This window comes from Apus apus, chromosome 4 (genome assembly GCF_020740795.1).
Source record: "Apus apus isolate bApuApu2 chromosome 4, bApuApu2.pri.cur, whole genome shotgun sequence".
In the NCBI taxonomy this organism is placed as follows: Eukaryota; Metazoa; Chordata; class Aves; order Apodiformes; family Apodidae; genus Apus; species Apus apus.
In genome coordinates, this window is record NC_067285.1 from 71404167 (window position 1) to 71424582 (window position 20416).

Below are 20416 nucleotides of genomic sequence, written 5' to 3' on the forward strand. Positions count from 1 at the left end.
AAATGACAGAGCTGGCATATAAAATTATTTATCACCATCCTGCCCCTTTAGTGCACCAATTCAACAACTTGGTGACTGAATTAAATAATTCATTAAAAATGAGAGATGTTGATCATCTTCTAGGTTATTACTTGGAAACCCCTGCGTTTCTTAAATGTTTGTTTGCATTGGTGTGGCAGCAAATAAAAGTGTGTGGCAGTGAACTGAAGGACAGAGTTGCAGTGTCAGAAGCTCCGACATCAGTGGCATGCAGTTCCCTGTCTGCTTGTCACATTAACAAAGATGAAAAAAAAGCTTGTGCTAGTTCATTTGCATGCGTTAAAGCTTTACAGAAAGATTTGTAGCCTAGGATCTGATGAAAAAGCTCAGGACATTATACTAAAATAGATTTTATTAAACACAAAATATTTTCCCTCTGTCATCAATAAACTTATTAACAGGATTTATACAGATACGTATACATTTTTTATAAATTAAAGTACATATATTTATATTTATCTGCTCTATTTTTTCTACACTTGGATCATGCTGTAACATATCCAAGTTTCTACAACATAAAATTAGACAAAGCTCCTAAAATCGTATTATGTAAGTTAAAACCACAGTTGTATCATCTGTTTTTCCACATCTACAGATCTTCAGCATGTTTTTCTGATTGGAAAGCTGTGAAATTATTTGAGTGCTAGGTATATCACTCCTCTGAAATATGTCACCAACATATTCCCAATTCCTTCTTCTGTCAAAATTCTTCCATCCCGTCATCTAAAAACTTAAAGCCAATAAAGATGCAGTATTTGGTTTAGGCACAGGCACATGATAAACCCTTTTCTAGCTGTGCCACTACCTCTACCATACTTTTCAATTGCATTCCAAAACAACAGGCCTGTCAGCAATGGCACCTCGCTCTAGCTGGACATCGCAAAAATAAAGATCCAGATGATTTGTTTCCCCCAGGCTGCTTTGCCTCATACTCTCCTGATCTGATCATGACAGTCATACAGCAAACTCTGCTGTCTGCTACATATTTCATCTCCCCATGATATTATAGCTATAGTTTCTTAACATATTCAAGCTGAATTAAAGGCTCCAAGTGCTAGAAGCCTAGAGAACCAACAATGCACATCAATGCTCCAGTGCAAATGCCTGTATTTGTTAAGTATTTTTTCCTTAAATTTGGATGGGTGAATTTTGAGTTGGCAGTTCTGTTGCATTCTGTCTGTGCTGTAATTCTGCTGTCTCTCCTGCTGACACCTGCAATTTCATCCTACCTCCTAGGTTGCCCACTGACGCTACTCTGGCCATGAATCGTCTCAGCTTCAAAGTTTCTGTCACCAGTGGGTTCTGTCTCTTTGGATGCCAATACCATCACTGTGATAACACTTCTGCTGGAAAAAATGCCTGACCTGCCATGAGTTAACAGCCAGACCCAGAGTTTATGAAATCCACATATTCACTTGTCTGCAATACTGGTGCTACAAGCTGGCTTAAGCCAGATGAAAGTCTGGATTTGCAGGATCTCTGCAAAAAACCTACGAGGCAAGATTCCCAAACTGGAAACATCTGTGCTAATGCAATGCACTGCAACACTGCAGGGTTGGGTACCACTCTGAAGAGAGCCTACAAGAAAAAACACAAACTGCCAGACTCCAGGGGCGAGAGCCCACTGCAGGCCTCAGGGTGCTCCTGAAAGCTCCAGCCTCTCTCCTGCCCTCTTCACTTCTTGACTGATGTCTCCCTCCCAAATGAAAAAATATGAGCTTAGTATGAGCCTGTATGAATGCTGCCATACCTCAGCATTTGAGTGATGACTCTTGGCATAAATCTGAGACTCAGAAGGTAAAAAAAGTCACTATTGTAATGCAAGTCCACTGTTAGATATCAAGTTTGCACTATCTGCAGACTGTATATGACCAAAGGATAGGTGTCCTAAGAGTCCAACTTCTCTACAGACTCTTAAGTGGAACAAAAACTGTTTCAGCCACATTTCTGGGTGAGCAGCCCAGTGATAGGCAGCTAGAAACAAACAAAAGAATAACAGCCAGGTCCAGAACAACTGTCTGTTGAGTTAAAAACAGACATTAAAGCAAGAGACAGGACCTGCACAGAGCTGCTCAAAAACCACAATACACAATAAGGCTACCATGAACAAGGTACATGAAAGGCCACTGGAAGCTGAGATTTGTCATGTAAAATAGAAGGAAATATAGTAAAAGCTAATCCTGCAATAAAAATACTTCATAGCCTATGAGTTATATCAAATCTCCAACCACGCCTCACAATGGATCAAATTTCATCTGCCAGATGATTTGCTTGTACATGAATCCAGCACAACTACTAGTGGAACCTCATCATTATTCTGAAGATTAGCAAATACCTCTTGATATTTTCAACAGATCACATGCAACAGAAATACAGTATGTTTTACAAGCCTTCCCTACCCTTGTTGATTGATAGAAATTAGGTTAATGATGGTCCCTACACCACTAACTACTATTTTAACAAAGATACCTTATCTTTTTGCTTTCCAGGGCCTGCCTCTGTAATAAACTTTGCAAAAGGTCTGAATTAGGAATTCACAGAAGTAGAGTTCATACTAACAATAATGAACAGGACCATATTCAACAATGAGACAGAATAGATATCCTTGTCATTGCTCTTTTACATACATACCAGCAATCAATTTCACCTGTACAGCATTCACTAATGTAAACAGTTCTGGCCAAAATAAATGCCTCTGAATCCTCAGTGGGTCTCACTAAAATATTACAAAACAAGCAAGAAACATCAGGAAACCAAAGAAATTCATCTGCTTGCCAGCCTCATGGTCTTCCTTTTTTGAGGAGATTCCGCAGTGCTACACAAAATGCGGAATTAATGAGCATCTCAGTAATTTATGAACAGCACAGGACTCGAGCAAAAAGGGCAAGTCTGCTTCTCAAATGCTCCTCTGACTTCCCAAGAAGGCTGTCAGTCCAAATAGGAGCAAGATTCTCATTTGAGAAAATACATACATAATTTAAAGACTAGAGTTTTTTACTTCTTGGTTGGTGAAGTTGGTTTTGTGGAGTTTTTTTAAGAATATACGCTTGAGGAGCAAATCTCATCTGGAGTATTATTAAAATTCAAGTAAGAAAATACAAACACAAGTAACAACTTGAGTTTAGACAGTAAGCAAACAAGAGATTTGAAGATCTCCATGGACACATACTCTTGCCCTTGCTTCCAAAATAGGGTAGCAAACAGCCACAAAAAAACAGGAGAAATTTTAGTTATTTAACTGCAGCACCTAGCTCATTAGCAGAGATGGAAGTATGTTTTTGAAGGATTTACTTGATTATGTAAAAACAACCAAAGAAACCCTTAAATTAAGTTCCAAAATAATAACTTTCAGTGTCTAAGGTTGCCTCGTAAGAGCACCAATGTTCTGCCCTTTCAGTTTTTATGTAAGACTTTGTGTGAAATGCAAAACATGCCTCTAAAGCTGTTGCTTCCTGTAGGAACCAGGAAATGTATGGGATGTATATGAAGACCTGAAATAGAATTAACAGCTCTAGTCTTACTTAGTCCTGAATCATTTTACATTATATGGATTCCAGTTTAACTCTTCTGTACCATCATATGGCTGACTGGTTTTGGCCTCATTAAATCCTGTTTTTGCTTCAGGAAAGTTTTATTTTAAAAGCTATTTTTGTATTTCATAATGTAACATAATCTATTAACATTAATGTACTTAATAATGTAACATTAATCTATGTTCTCTGTAGCTTTTTGTGTATGAAAATGACATCCCCCTACTTAGCCTTTTGTCTTCTTCCTATCAACACAAGAAAGCCAAAATTTCATTGCCTATCATTCCACTCCATCATAAAGCATTTCTTCCAGGCTTAACTCCCCAGCAGTGTGGCCTAGTAACTTAAAAATTACCATTCTGCTACTTATTGGGTAAAAAAAGCAAGCTTTATGTAACCTGAATGTACACTTTCACCAAAAAAAAAAGAACGAAGTAACACAGGACTAAGCAAAACTAAGTTAAATGTGGAATTAGAAAAAAACAGTACATTTTCTAAAGCAATGGGAAGGGATAACTGATCTATTTAAATTCCAGAGAGAAAAGAAACTAAAAAGAAAGGGTGCAACATCTATTGGACCAGTGAAGATCAGCTGTTATCGAAATAATTACTACCCCCATCACAACTTTCTCGGTCACCTTTTCTCATAGAAGGCAACAGACTGCTCAGTAATTCATTGAATACGTGACTTTGCCAGGTGGACTCCAGGGAAAAGGCACTTCATCCCCATGGACTGCCTGCAACTTCTTTTTCTTCTTCTCAAGCTGCTCTTTTCTCTCTTTGTTTTCCTGAGAATAAACAGATGTGTCAAAAAAATTAAAAACAAACAAACAAACAAACCCCCCCTAAAACAAAACAAAAAACCCCATCCAAATCCCCCAAAAACTAAGCAAAAGAACAATTCCAATAACAGAAAAGTTACAATTATTACTATACCTTTCTTGTGCAAAATGAAAAGTAAACATACAATGGAGATTTGCTTTTGGAGCTCAGTGGATCCCTGGTAGGGATCCAGTCACAACTAAGGGTGCATCTTCATTTTCAATTTAGTACACTGGAGAGTTGTTTATAAGGGCAAATTTTCCTCGTACCATATTTGCAAGTTTTTGGTGCATGTCTGAGCACACCACTTACTGACTTAAGGTAGTTTCTCTCTTGGTGGAACCAAGGTTGACATTAGGGACCAGAGCATAAATTACAGTGCTCCACTTCACAGATGGATAAAAGGTCCTTGAGCTGCTGGCTTTCTGGCACACAATGAATGGCTTCATTCCTCGGACCAACAATGGGCACACACATCATTGGTAGTAAAGATGCAATGTGGATATGCAGTTTTAATAACCTCAGAGCTGTATCAATTTTTTTGCAGCTTATCAGCCAGTATTTTGAAGCACCAAGAAAATATCGTATTTTCACATGTATGAAGTGCATTGCAGTGGAAGTACTGCTGCTTGAAAGTAGCCATAACTGGCACTCTCACATAACCTATGATCTTGTCCCTCTGAGCGACACTGCATAACCTGCAAATTCCCAAGATCCTAGTAATGTCTGCCTGTTATTCATAAGTGAGAAGAGAAATGAGGTTAACTGCAGCCTAGGAAGTAGGTTGGTAAATGGGAGTAGAAATGTTGCTGTAAAAGAGGGAGCTTGCATGTAAGCTTTCTAATTTTTTTACACATACAGTCAAACTGTACTAATGCTAGGTATACATGTAATACATTAAAAAAAAATTAAAAAGCATAACATGCACTGAAACATCAATACTATCAATATTATCTTAATCTGTGCCCTTTAGGTCTTTATTAATATAAATCTGACAATCCAACTTGGCTGAGAATGTCTGATCTAATAAACTAAATAAACACACCATTATTTCATGTTTTTGCTGGTAAAGCTGATTAAAAGCAAGACAAGGGTTGCATGGAGAAGTATTGCCCTTTACTGAAACAAGTTATATGAAAGTTCATCACAGTTGGTATAATAAAAAACCTTCTCTCTCTGTACAAACTGTATTGTTCTGGATCATATGGAGTCATTGAGACAAACTGGGCTTGTAGCACTTTAAAATCTGGACTCTGTCATCCTACACTTTTGCCTTCTTTCTCCTTCCATAGAGAACTTCCTTGGATGGACACAACTAGTGGCTTTGGGTCTTTAGAACAACTTCAAGATATTTTTTCAGAAATTCTTAAATGGAATTGGTTAGTACCCAAAGGGGAAAGGAGTCTGCATTATCAGCGTTTTTTTTCCAAAAAAACTACAAGATGTGTGCAAGTAGTAGGGATAAGTTTGGGAAAAATGTGCCCTATCATGGAAAACATACATGATTCATGTTTCTGTTTTGGAGTATTTGCACATATCCAGCCAATATATTTTTACAAAAAATTTAATCTTATTCTACAAGTCTTACAATCTGAATCTGTATTTGACATTCAAAGAGACATCAGGACAGGTAACTGAAAACTCATTAAAAATTGGACTTACTGTAGTAGTGATAGCAATTATTTGAGAAATCATGGGTTACAAAGAAATGTGCATAATTACGCCTATAACGCACTCTTTACTGAATACATGCTGCACAACAGACTAATGAATGAAAAACCCAAACCAAGGATAAACTCCACATTCTTCTCCTGAGAATAGGTGCATGTCAATGACAAGTGTCAGACTCTAGTAGTGCGTATTAAGTAAAAAGTGATGATTTATCAAGCATAAAATCCAGACTGGCTTAAAGAGAGCTCAATGAGTAGCAAGAGACAAGTTCACCAGCAACATTAAAGTATCTCCACTTAAGATTATCCTTTTTATATTAGTATTTTACAAGTGTTAATAGCCTTTTTGAAAGCATTTATTTTCATGTTTAAAAAGTAATCTTTATGCACTTGTGTTATCAAACATTTGCACAATGACCTCTAAAAGTATAAGTAACAGATTTTACATTAACATAAAATAATGTTTCTTATATTTTAGAAGAACTACAAGGTTTTTGTGTCTGTTTTCCTCATTCATTATGGTCAACAGAAAAGTTGAGGATGAATTTACACGTTTCTTCCTACTGAATATAAATAAAAACGTATCATAATACTTCCCGCTATATTGGTCCTGTTTTATTACCTTTCAAATAAACCCCCTCTTATTTGAAATAATAGACTTAAAAGGCTTCAACATTTCTGGCTTCTCAGATCTGATGTCTATTTACCTACCTGTAGGCAGGTATCATCTTAGTTCCCTTGATAATACACTGGCAATGTTACAGGCATTTCTCTCCTGCACGTTCACTGAAGATGTGTATTTTTACTATTACTAGACAAAGTCCTGCTTCTGGCCCAACATGATGAGAGAGCCGTTGCTTGATAAGCTCTCTCGAATACAGGTGCCTTAACAGCAAAAACCAGCACAATTTCAGAGACTAAAAATTGTGCATGAGACCCATCAGTCAACACTTGTACACAGACACTGAAAATGAGATAATTTTAGAGGCACCTCTGCCAACCAATTCAGTACCTATCACATCCTCCAACAACTGCTTATTTTTCAAACTGTTCCTCTCATATAGGCACATGTACATCCATTTAGATCTGGTCATTCCTCCAGATACTAAAATTTATGTTAATAATCTCACTGAAGTGAACTGCTAATCTCAGGAATTTATACACACTTTGGAAGCCTCTGCCAAGTGGCAGATTTAATTCCCCAAAAAAAGGCACAATTTTTTTACCTTCATGCACAGTCCAAGACAGCAAGGAAGTCAAACGTACAATGAGAGGTAACATTCATGCTTGGTACAGCTACGTTAATGGAGGTCACTCAGTAAATGGAGCATGTCGCAACAGAGCAGTAGCTACTACTCAAAGTGTAGTACTTCCTTCCTTGGGACCCAAGAATATTGACTACCCAAGAAATTATCTAAGATTGGGCATTAATAATTTGACAAAACTGAGCTGGAAATCACTTGTCAAACAGGACCAGAGAAAACACCTCCTACTGATTATTACTGAAATCAAAGGTCTTCCAACAGCAGACTAGATCAAAGAAGATCCTGAAAGACTTAAACCTAAGACTAAAAAGGTTTGAAAACAGAGAAGGGAAAACATACAAACTCTTGCTCTTTTATGTAACTACGTATTTCTGAGTTAGCCAAGTAAAGAACGAGTGATCTTTTAAAATCTGTCCCACACCTTCACATCTGTCTGCTTCAGTTCTCATCTATTCCCTTCCACCCCACAAAACAAAACAAAACAGCTCACTTGAGACTCTGGGGGAAAAAAAAAAAGCAGCTATTGACACTACAAATGATTCCCTGTAAGGAACTTAATGTCAGCTGAGCTGCAAGATCCCATTGGTACAAATGACAACAGACACCATACATGCAGGATGCATGTCGGAAATCGTAAGAGAGACAACAGATAAAAACACTCTCAAACTAAGAAATCCTTGAGAATCAGTACGATGAACGACTGTGTCACAGGGTGATTATGAAAAATGCAGCTTTTTCTTTAACTAGCGATTCACACACATTTAAGAAAACCATATATGCTAAGAATATTAGTGATTTCTCTTCTAGTTTGCCTTTCTGTAGCAAAAAAACCCCAAACCTGCATTATTGTTGGGAATAGAGTACTAGAGTAGTTTACTGGTTATCAACTGTGATTCAAGTAAGATGTTGTAGGAAAAATATAATTGGAAGCATGAGAGCTCCACCTTTCCTAGTAAATGGAAATAATACCAAACCTCATCACAAGGGCTTTTATAGATTTTAAAGTATACAAGTCTCCACTTTAAATGCTTCCTTGAATGCATATGCATTCACTGTTGGAGTTGGTGTTGCTGCTTGGCTTTGCAGGTTATCTGTTGTGGTTGAGTTGGCCCTTCAGAGATGGTGGCTCCTGACACGGAATGTCAAAAAAAAAAGACTATCTTTGAAATTCAAAACTCTGTGACATGTAGATAGGAAGAATGTATTTTCCATGCATGGTAAATATCAAGCCCACGGCATTTTATCATTTGCTCAAGAATACTGAGAGGCTAGCTAAGTAATGCTGCCATCATCTGGCCTCTCTCGTAACAGCATGAAAAAACACAACCATCAAAATACAGAAGTGTTCACATTCATTCCTACATTAATCTTTTTGGTTCTGATAAATTGAAGAAAACAAACAAACAAACATACCAGCCATTTTTCATATTCCTCCAGAGCTTTTTTATTTTTTTCTTCCTTCTCTGCCTCTTTTATTTCTTGCTTTCTTCTCTCTAGGGTTTTTTCTGCTTTCTTCTGTTTAATATATTCTTTCTTTTCTTCATTCCTTTAGAGTGGAAGAGATGAACAGGACATCATAATGTAGGACTAAAAGCTGATCTGTGACTGATTCAATTAAATTGAGTCAGAAGATGTACCTTACACATAAACATGAAGAATATATATTTTAAATCTTCTAAGTCCATCTTTACATATTGTAACACCAAGGCATAAATTAACTTAATCATGGCATCACCTTTTCTTTACTACTTTCTCCCTTATTTGGTATCGTACAAAAAAATAGATTCAAGATTTCTGTGAGGAACAGTAAGTTGTACATGGTCAGTGAAAACTCTTGGCTTGCAAAACTAACAATTTGTCCAGCAGACACATGTCATTTGCTTCTGAACACACATTCATACATTTTCTTTCACAAAACTTTGAGATAAAGATTCACCTTCCTTCCTATGGCTTAGTAATGAAGCCTGAGACTAACCACATAAGATACTGTACTACACAACGAATCTTATTTCTCAGTTGCAGTAACCCAGCCTGGGCTTAGTTAGCAGCCACTCAGGGAGGAAAGCATTTAAATTTCTAAACTGGAGGATGTACAGCTTGTTCTCACAGCTATACTTCTTCTCCATTTTGAATGAAGAGCCTCATCCCAAGAATGCCATTGTCTCCCAATTAAAAGGACATCAAGCACTCACAGAGGGCCTATCGCATTTATAAGCAAAGATTTGAGAAACTATGGAATTCCTAAACCCAGTGGTGTAGTACCATTTTTCAACTGCTGACATGCTGTGTCTCTTCTTCTCTGCAACCAGTTCCTCCTCCTTCTTCTTTCTGATTCTTTCAGACTGCTTTTCTTTTCTGCTTTGCTCTCTTAAGTATTCCACTTTTCTCTCTTTCCATTTTTCAAATGCCTAAAGAAAAACACAGATTCATTAGAAATCTTACCCCCTAACTTGTTTGTCAATACTCCACTTGCTTATTCTGTATTACTATCTTTTATAATCAGTAAGAGTTCATTGTGAAAGTATTTACAAGCAGCAGTTTATTTTACATTCACTTAATAAACCAAATATGGACAAATTTTTGTTTGTATTCAAATGTAAACATTACATGCTTCCAAAAGAACAAATGCTAAAATAAGCTTTCTTCAAAAATTAACTGTGTTCAGATTTCAGAATCTAGTTAGTTTCCACCTCTTGCTGGATTAACCAAAAATATTCCCAACAATCTCATAAACCATATCTGATACACATTTATGTACATATTTCACGTCACCTTCTGTGCTGCTTCTGTTTTCTCCTCATTCTGTTCTGCTGCTTTCTTTTCCTTAAGTTCCTCAAGCTTCTTTTTTTCACTTAATGTCTTTGTTTCTCTTCCTTTCTTTTTCTTCCAGGCTTCAAAAGATGCAATTGCTTCCTGTCTTTTAAAAGCTTCTTTCTGGATTGAAATTAAGTCTACATTTAAATACACTTAAATATGAAATTATAATTGAAATAATATGCTTTAAATTCATTGTCAAATGTAGGATTAGACAAAACAATAAACAAATGGAAACTGATTTGCAGAAAACATTCCAAACTATACTCAAAATTTAATTTTAACTGCATAGAGACATTTTTTCTATGCTCATTTTAAGTTAACGTAATTGAATGAGACAGGCTACTCCTGCAAAATTTATGTAGAAGAATATGAAATATGTGCTAGCTGATCAGAAGCAAAACATTAAATACTTAAAAGCCAAATCAAAGAATTGTGTATGATACTATTCAAAATAAAATGCATCTCTTGAAATAGGGAGTGAACTCATTGTCTAACAGATGCCAAATTAACACTTAACACCTGAAGGGTACAGGTTTCCAAGGTCTTTTTACACAAACTTGAAAATTAGTCTAAGAAGCATACTTTTACCATACCTTACATAAATGTGTAGGGAAGCATCAGCCACATACCCTTCACAGCAACCATAACAGTGAGACAAGCCAGTTGCTGTTTAAACTCCCCTCATGCACTTTAGAGAAAACCAGATGCCTTAGAATAGCAGTGATGTAATCAGGCAGAAAGTACAAGTAAACATACTTCAAATAATTATAGTCTTTTGACTTATTTTTAAAGAAGAATGTAAACAAACCTTTTCAGCATCGTTCCTTAAATTTTCAGCCTTCTTCTTTTCAGCTCTCTTTAATTCCATTAAAAAGACCCTTTTCTTTTCCAACCAATTCTGTAAGACACACCAGAAACACCAGAAGACTTTTATACTTTTAGTTTTAACTAAAAAAGTTTTGTTAAAACAACCAAATATTTCTAGACCAGCACCAATATAATGACCACCAAAATTACTATTAATTCTTCCATGTCCTACAAAAATAGGAAGACTAAACTACGGGCATACACACATTGTGATTAAAAAAGTCTAAGGTTCTAAAATAATAGCAACAAAATATGAAAAAGCTTAAGGATCTTTTAAAAACAAAATCTTAAAAAAGAAGAACTCAATCAAGATTCTTATCACTTCTTGTATAGGAATATTATTTACATTTATTGTCCCTCTTGCAAATCCTCATATTTAAAGAGAACAAAATCCTACTGGGAAGAGTAAGAAATCTATAGTGTTACAAGCCACTTGCAGAATCAGGGTTAAACTTTCAAGGCTTATGAATCAGGCTTCAATTTTCAATATCTAGGCTTAACTATATATTTGGTACACTGCTTAGAGGTGCAAGAAATAAAGGAAAATATATGCGTCTGAAAATAGTCTGACACTAAAAATTATGAACCACGGTATATCCCTCTCATCTAGCTTTCTAGTTCATAATTTGATGATAAGGCATAGCCAAGAGAACAAAATAATTATTGCACCTGTAAACATAAGCAAGAAATATATTCATAGAATCACAGAATTCAGAAATACTGATTTCAAGAAAATAAGGTGTTGACTCCTACAATAGGATATTTATATGCATAGTTTTTGTTGGTTTGTTTGTTTGTTTGTTGTTTTCACCGGTTTTTATTTGTTCATTTTTAAGACTTACCTGGAAAACAGCTGCTCGTAAACTATCTGCTTTGTCAAATTCTGTACTGCTCTTCCGCATGTGTTTATCCTCCAATACCTTTAATGTTCCCAAATACTGAGATGAAACAGGTTTTGCCTTTTTCTTTATGTGCACAGAAGACAGAGACCTATGAAAATACCAAGACACAAACTTATTAACAATCTTCCCGTTTATTGTAGCTAATACTAAGTTGTTTTCCATTTATTTCAGTATACCAAAAGGTAGTGATCCTGTTTTTGCATGCACATGGCTGGGGACAGGGAAAAGGGAAAGCAGGAAGAAGCCTGTTATCTTTTGAGGGTTGTATTTCTGCCAAACCGGCAACTATTCAACATACGCAACTCAAGAAAGTATAAAACTTCCTTACACCTCCATCTACAAAAAAGCTTAGAACCTGTAAAGACATAATGGATTGGATTCATTGGTGGATCTAGTAGCACACACTCATCATAGACACTGGCAAAAGACTTGGAGTCTGATCTAACCCTGATAAAGGGTTATACTAACATGCCATATCCAGTCAACTGCTTTCCACAGATGGCCAGAGGCTGTCAAGCAGTGAAGACAATGCTGACAGAAAATGAGAGTGAACCAGCACTGCCAGGACACTTACACGCATCTTTCTTACACTCTGCAGACAGTGCTACACAGCATCTTTCTCTTACCTGTCAGATAAAGAAGCTGTGGTGTTTTGTAAAACTTCCTCCTTTGTTTCATTTAGTTTCTAAAAAACACAGAGGAAAAGATAAAATTATTGTCTCTCAAGTAACAGAATTAAATCAGATGAAAGAGATTTTTACAAGCTAACAAGAATGTTGGGAGTTTGACTCAATGATCCTTACAGATCCCTTTCAAGTTGAGAAACTCCGTGATTCTATTAAGCTAGAAAAACATGCAATAAAGCCACTCTGATACAGAAAGAGTACAGGGTAAAAAAGTTAGAAAAACCCCACAATCCAAACAAACTTTCAGAATGTCTGTATCTTTTTGTAGTGGCACCTAGAAACGTTTCTTTGTATTGTGTAAAAATATAGTCTATAGTTTACAAAAAAATTAAAAGAACCCAGCTGAGCAATGGGTTTTCCTGTTATTGTATCAACACCTTTAAAATAAGTTTTTAACATTTCGCTTTAACAAGTACATACACCTACATAATTTATTTCTTCTGATAAGGCGTGAAGTGCATTATTCAAGTCATACCATCACTTCCATCCTCTGCCAACGCACACCATTCATTCAGTTCAGCTAACCTCACAACAGAGATTTTACATTTTCACTTGGATAAGGGTATTTTCTAAAGATTGGAAAAATGTACATTTCAATACTTTTATCTGTTTTAAATGTTTTGTGTACAAGTTATTACCTACAACTTCAAAAAAACTATAAAGAGTGTGTAAGAGAGTCAGTTCTAGAAGTCAGAGAAAAATTATCAGCTTTACAAACAGGGTTCTACACATTCAAGGTACCAACAGTAACTCTATAAAACTTTTCACCATGCTTCTAGGACACTGTTCTAAACAATGGTGTAAAAACAAATGAGTAACACCTTGACTGAGTCCTTTGAAGCATCCTTTGCCTACCCATTCTCTGATACCTCATGTATTGTATCAGTTACTATTTGCCCTTTCACTGTTTTCACCATTTCATTTGAACTGTCATTTCTGACTTATCTCGTTTCTTTCTCATATACTGTGGTCATAATTACTTCCATTACAGAAGAGGATTTTATAGTGTTGTCCTCCAGGTTCAAGTCACTGGTGCTGATCTCCTGATCTCGATCTAAGGGGAGAAAAAAAAAATCGAGAGGACACATTAACAAGAATTTAATTGTTCCCAAGTATTGTTATTTCTGTACTGAAAACATCTGTTTCAGAAACATATTATATGGATTAATACAAAGAGTATTCACTTGTCCTGTATTTAGATGTAAGGCTGGAGTAGCAGCTGAAGCTTTAACAAACACAGAATCTGAGAGCACGACAAAGGCAAAACTTCAGGCTGACATTGGTTCTAGTGCAGAAACCAAAACCAAGAGCCATTGCCATCACAGCAAGAGTTCTTCTGACATCTAGCCAACTACTAATGAATTCTATATGAGAAATTGGGTAACAAAAACTACTTTTGTTGTGTTTTTCAGGAGAGTGGGACACACAAGGGAAATAATGCCGTGGGGATTTAAACAAAATGTCACCTCAATTTAAATGTATGCCTAAGCAGTGAAATTGTCATGTACAAAACCCACTTTATTAATAATACTTTAAAAATATTTTTTATCAGCTCTGAACTTCCAGTAATGCAGAGACCTAAATCTGAAAACAATTCAGACACAGACAAAAAAAATTCCAAATTACAGTCTTAAACAATTTTCTGTTGGAAATCTTAAGACATGCAAGTGCTGAGTAAGAGAGCAACTCCAAATCACCTGAAGAAAGGAGTATCAATGCAGGCAATTAAGAAATTTATCCTAGGTTTACAATGATGAAGGTAAGCATGAGGTGACATGGAAAATTCTGACATTATGTGAACCATTTGCTATCCTCTGTTGACATGTAAGCTTTCATATTTTACTTCACATAGACATCAGAAACAGTACAACTCTAATTCAGCTGCAGCACTTAGTGCACAGGACACTGGCGACAGAACATTTACTGCTGACTGTGAGGACTCTGCAGCATGAACTTCACATCCAAGTAAGTTTGGCTTTGTTTGCAAAATGGGTAAAAAATACTAACCTTCAACTGGTTAGCTGAGAAACGCCATCTAAAACCTGTAAGAACTATTACTGTACTATCTTTCTTGACAGAGCAAGCTATAAAAATTTCATCATCCATCTGCTTGGAATTTTTTCACCTGCATACTCCAGAATAACATTCAAACAATCTTTTCAAATCCCTTTTCCTCCACTTTGGCTGAAGACTCCACTATCATTGTCGTTTCTATGTCCTCTTCCTGACAACACCACCTTTGTCAATCTCTTCCTTTTCATGCACTTGGAGAATCTACCCATTCCAACACACTGATGCTCATACCCTTTTTCCCCATCCAAACTCTCCTTAGATATTGCTTCAATAATGATGTTCAAAAACATGAAACTATACCAAACAAGTTTTACAATCCATATTTTTCTCAACATACTTCTTGGTTGAGGTGCTGCTTTGTAATAGCTATCTAATGAAAGAATGTTGATATTCTCGGCTGAAAATAAATATTATAGTTTCTGTTACATCTACTTACAGACATTTTAGTCTGGAATGCTATTCTGTTGAGATAGATTCCACTAAATTTTTTCAGTTGAATGAGTTATTTAGATAATAGCACAGCTTTCATAACACAGTGAGGCCATATACAAATAGCTATATAAAGAGTTTTGGGAAGTTTAATGAAATTTTAAAATATTCTAGTATAATTTCTATGTAGACAATCTTCAAAGTTGTTTGTTTTTTAAAAATTTATTATTATCTCTGTATATATTGAAACTACACTCACATGCTTATCTGTAATTAAGAGAGCCAGACAGTTTTCATAAACATAGAAGAGAGCATGTATCTAATCTAGCACTGTTGTAAGAACTTTTTGCTATTCTGCTTGATCAGTTACGTACTAGTGAAGATACAAAGTGTGAACGCTGCGTCTCTTTGCATCGTGCAGAACAGAATAACCCTGGGTAGGATGAGACATCATGAGAAACACAGTCAAAGAGGAGGACTTTCAGTGTTTCAAACTTCTTCAGTGATGTCTCTGTTCCCTCCCCTAGGCAGTCACCGGGCAGCAGAACCACCATGCAACCACTTCTTAGAGATCTCTACACTCTGGCTCATCACCTTCCACCTGTTTAGTAACCCTATCATCATGTTTTCCTCCGCCCTGCCCTGCCAGTAACAAGATCTAGCCATACAATGGCTTTCTACCCACCTTTTTCTTCACATATGCTGATCCACACAGAAATGTTTACCTAATTCTGCCCATTTTCATGGAAGCATGTCATATTAAGTCCCAGTTCATACACATCTATTGCAAGAAATAGGAGAATTACCATGCCCATCCAGCACACTCCACTGTGCAAAGTCTAATTATATAATTAGCGTGAAGTTTACACAACTAAGAGGTCACAACAATATTCCTATAAGTGCATCAACAGTTTTTCCATGCAGTAAATCACAAAAAAAATCAAAGAAGCACAAGAAGCTGATGGATTTCTGGATAGTCGCCTCTACTGTTGGACAGAGATCAATTTATCTCATGTAAGAAAAATTACAGTGGTTAACTACTGAAGACAATGCATTAGTATCACTGTACTACTCAAATTCACGTGAAGAAAAGGAGTGCTTCAAGTTTTTTCTGCCTGTCTAACACTGCACAGGCATACTGGCCAAGGAAGAGAGGCATCTGCAGTGCATAGCTGAACATTAAAATATCTAAAACTTTGGTGCCATCATGTGGATAGAAAGAGTTGGTATCACTGATTATGCTCTACCAATTTCAAAGCTGTAATCTTCCATTTCTTTCAACATCAAACAGACCAAATTCTTCTCAGATTAGGAAATCTAAGAAACCTGTTCCTGATTTGTCTACACTGCCATGCAGTGACATGAAGTCTTTTTATATTTTTAATTTGTAAAAGCATATACAGCCTATTAGCAGAATTCCAAGTTCTGCTTTGTTATATTAAAAATAATTAGCTACTCTTAAAATGAAACATTACAGTTCCCTTTTTTTATGTGTTTGACTACACATCCAAAGTGGTTCAGAGTCTTCAAAGTAAAAGATCATTTGAAATTTTAACTTTGTGATATTAAGTCTACCATTCACAAACGTTTTGGTTACCGCTCATTTTCTGATACTGTTATGTTACAACATCATGACTTCAACATCAGATTTGCAAATCCTGTGGTCCAACTTCACTGGTCACAGAGAAAGGATGGCAGTTTAAGGACTTTTCCATTAAAGGCTGCATGAATGCTGTGGACATTGTGTGACTATGGCTTTCTGTGCTATGCACACCCAGAGGAGGCAACTCTGTAACGCTCCCACATTTCCACAGACATGCACTGATGGAGAGCTGGACTTGTAAGTACCCACAAAGCTGTTTTTTGTCTCCTGAAAGGAAAAGGCAAATAGGAACCTCCTGCTACTTGGCCCACACTGGTTCAGTTTACCCCCTGGCAGCTGGATGTTATTAAAATACATATTTTTAGTAGAATACTGAATAAATTCCCTGAAAGCCAAAGCAGCTGATACTTAACACAGAAAATAACCCAAAGTACAACACTTTAAAAATACTGTAATGTGGCTAAGCAAGTAGCAGCCAAAATATTCAAATACTTTCTTTTCACCTGATGCTGAAGCATTTCTTGTTTTGTGCATTCGTGGCTTTGGTATTGGTCTGTTTTCCTCTTGATTTATTTTTTCAAGTAGTTTACCAACAGGCAAGTCACTACAGTGGTCACTTCCAGTATTATCACATGGTACTTTTTCAGCAGGTGAACACTCTTCATTATTTTTCCTGTCATCATCCTCATTTTGATTTTCTAGACCTTCTTCACCACCTTTTCCGTCATCTTGTACAATTCCACTTTCTAAGAGAATTATTTGCTGAAGCTTCTTTTCAAGAATGGATGAAGTCAAGTCATCAGCAGCTTCATTTTCCAAATCTGGTGCTTTTTGAGAAGTATCATCATCTGAGAGAGGACTCTCAACAACTGATTTCTTAGTGCTTTCAACACCTGAATTACTTTCATTAAGTTCTTCCCCAGTACCTGAAAATAGCACATGATCACGTTATATTTGAGATAAGTGGAAAAAAATATTCTATAATTTAAAAGTTTCTCTTTTTGGACCTCTGATCTCTGCAAAGCCACCAAACCAGATCCTTATTCTGCTTCCTTCCCTGTCATCTCTTTACATGGACCCAATCTGAAAAAAATACTTCAGATATTCACCGATTAATTTTTATCTTTCATGCAATTTAAATGCTTTCTAAAAAACTATGTCTCCACATAAGAAGTGGAAGCAAGTCAACAACAAAGCAACGCACATTTGGTCACTAGAATCCTCTCCTTCACTTCTATCCCATCTGAAATCTACTAGAAGATACTCAACGGAGACACCTGCTCCCATGTTAAAAGTTCACATTTAACAAAAATATAGTTTTCTTCCTGTAGCCTGTTTAATGCACTTAATTGCAAAATTCAAATGGCCAAGGAAGATGACAAAAGAATTTCACGATAGTTGAATAACATATTTAATGTAGGAGAAGCTTTTTTCTGTATCTTGTCAGCAAAGGGAAATCAAAGCATCCCACGAACTTTTAAAATGTTTCAGATGTGACTGACAAACAGGACACAGAAAAATCCTTTTAAAAATACATAATGCTATTTAAGATTAATATTTTCCTTAGTATGCCGCACCATATCAGGAGGAAGAAGAGGCGTTGGTCCATCTCATTACACTAAACACAAACATAACCGAGTATCAAATGCACTCTGGCCCAAAAAAAACAGCCAGATCAAATTTTTTCCTAGTCTGTCGACACTGCCAGGCAAGCATACAGTGTGGCCTGCAGCCCTTCACTGATTGTCCAGATCAGGAAAACAGCTGGACAAAAACATGGCTTTATCTCTGCCCATGTCCACTTTCATTCACAATACTGTGTGCTACTGTCTCATCCAGGTGTAGAGTAGACAATACAGGCATCACAACTGCAGGAAATAGTACTGCATCTAGTCCAGCAGGTTGGTACCACCATGGATTTCACTGGAAATTCTGCTCCTATCTTGGAAGACTAAGTGATTAAAATTTGTTCAAATATGAAATTTTGAAACATTCAATCATACTGACTCACAAAGACTCCCTATAAGTACTGAGTTAAGAAAGGGAAGAAACACGAGAAAAAATATTCAGTTCTCTCTTACCATTTAATATGCCATCTTCGTCACTCTCAAAGTCGTCTGAATATTCAGCTGTTTGCTCCCTTACTGCATGAGCAGCAACTGCTTCTAGTAGCTCATCCTGAAATGGTTTCACAAATAACTTTTACACAAAAGTGAAGATTCACTTCTTCAAGTTCAGCACTGATTCCCCCCTCCTAGACGTACATAAGTAAAACTGAGCAACAGAGATTAGCCTGTTTAACTGAAAATTGTTGTGAAGGGTAAGTAAAACAGTGGTTTTGCCCTATCACCATTCCCCCGTTTTTTATGGTGTTAAAAAAGCCAAACAACTCCATAGATTAATTTATCTTTCTTCTTCGTAAGAAATGTATCTTGCAGGTATCTCTTCCACTTTTAGCGACAGTGACCTTGTCCCACCATAGAATCGTATTACAGATTCATAGAATGGCTTGAATTGGAAGGGACCTTAAAGATCACCTAGTTCCAGCTCCCCTGCATGGGCAGGGACACCTCCCACTAAATCAGGTTGCTCAGAGCCTCATCCAACCTGGCCCTGAACAATTCCAGGGAGGGGGCAACCACAGCTTCTCTGGACAACCTGTGCCAGTGTCTCACCACCTTCACACTAAATAATATCTTACTGATGTCTAGTCTAAGTCTCCCCTCTTCCAGTTTTAATCCACTACCCCTCGTCCTCTCACTACATGTCTGTCTTCATAGGAGACATGAGAACTTTTTCCCTACTGTTATGTTTTTACTAGCAAGACTGCAACATGTGTGACAGAGATGGCGAGCAGAGACTACCTCCTCACCAACTGCTGCAGTTCAAGAACCTGAAGCAGGTGCCAGGTCCAAAACACGGGAGGAATTCACACAAGCCAGCGCCGGTATTTTGGATTCTCGGATTCAGGAGACACAGCGCTTAGACAGGTTCTGAAAGCAACCGGCCTTACTTGTAGACTACACGCTGAAACGCAGCAGTCTCTCCAGCCTGGCAGACCCTTGAGCCACAAACCTACGGGCCGGAAAGCAGCTTGTCTGAGGATCTCCCGCTCTCCCCCAGGCACCTGTGCTGGCCGCTGCTGGTCCTCCGGCCAGCCCCGCGGCTGCAGGGCTACCGGGAACAGGAAGTCTGGCGTGTTCGAGTGCCTGTTTCCCAGGTCGTCTATCTGTACCCAGTTTCCACACAGAAGGAAAACTGCTTCCCGGTTTTCACTGCGCTGGCCAATCGGCTTTTTTGCGTAGTCCTGCTTTTAGCAGCAAACCCCTTGTGCCCGCTGGCAGAGGAAGGCCTCGGCGCCGCGCCCCGGCCCCGCAGCAGCGCTCCCCGCCCGCCGCCTGCCGCCGCCCCGCTCACCTGCTCCTCCCGCCCGCCGCCGCCTTCCCCCGCCATGGCGGCCCGGAGCCGCGGCCTGGCCGCCCGCAGCGCCGCTCCCGCCCCGCCCGCCCGTCGCCCGGCAACGCCGGCGCCGCGGGGCCGCGGGAGGGCGGAGGCGGCGCCGGGCCGCGTGTGCGGGGAGCGCGGCGGCGGGCGCTGTCCCGCGGCTGAGCTCCCGCCCGTCCCGCCGAGCCTCCGCACCCTCCGTTTTCCGTAGCTACACGCACAGCCCGGAGAGGACAGGAGAGGAGGGACACGTTTGTGTCCCAGCTGGG

General features: G+C 37.9%; 1 protein-coding gene across 1 annotated transcript; it reads right to left on the minus strand.

Annotated features, from left to right (window-relative positions):
- Positions 1 to 373: 373 nt before the first annotated feature.
- MAP9 (microtubule associated protein 9) lies at positions 374 to 20156 on the minus strand. The gene is made up of 11 exons (XM_051618288.1): positions 20121 to 20156; positions 18785 to 18881; positions 17207 to 17629; positions 13579 to 13652; positions 12539 to 12597; positions 11853 to 12000; positions 10952 to 11041; positions 10099 to 10260; positions 9589 to 9734; positions 8740 to 8872; positions 374 to 4357 (listed from the first exon to the last, which is right to left on the minus strand). Exons 1-11 carry the CDS (start codon positions 20154 to 20156, stop codon positions 4235 to 4237), a joined length of 1491 nt encoding a protein of 496 aa, XP_051474248.1. The 3' UTR covers positions 374 to 4234.
- Positions 20157 to 20416: the final 260 nt, after the last annotated feature.

Bases quoted from the DNA above. Each gene is read 5' to 3' on its own strand.
- MAP9 (XM_051618288.1), bottom strand. From the start codon at position 20,156: ATGGCGGGGGAAGGCGGCGGCGGGCGGGAGGAGCAG. The intron at 13,653-17,206 runs GTGAAAAGAAAG...TTCTCCCCTTAG, and splicing joins AAGAAATGCTTCAGCATCAG to ATCGAGATCAGGAGATCAGC. The intron at 11,042-11,852 runs GTAAGTCTTAAA...TGTGTCTTACAG, and splicing joins TACGAGCAGCTGTTTTCCAG to AATTGGTTGGAAAAGAAAAG.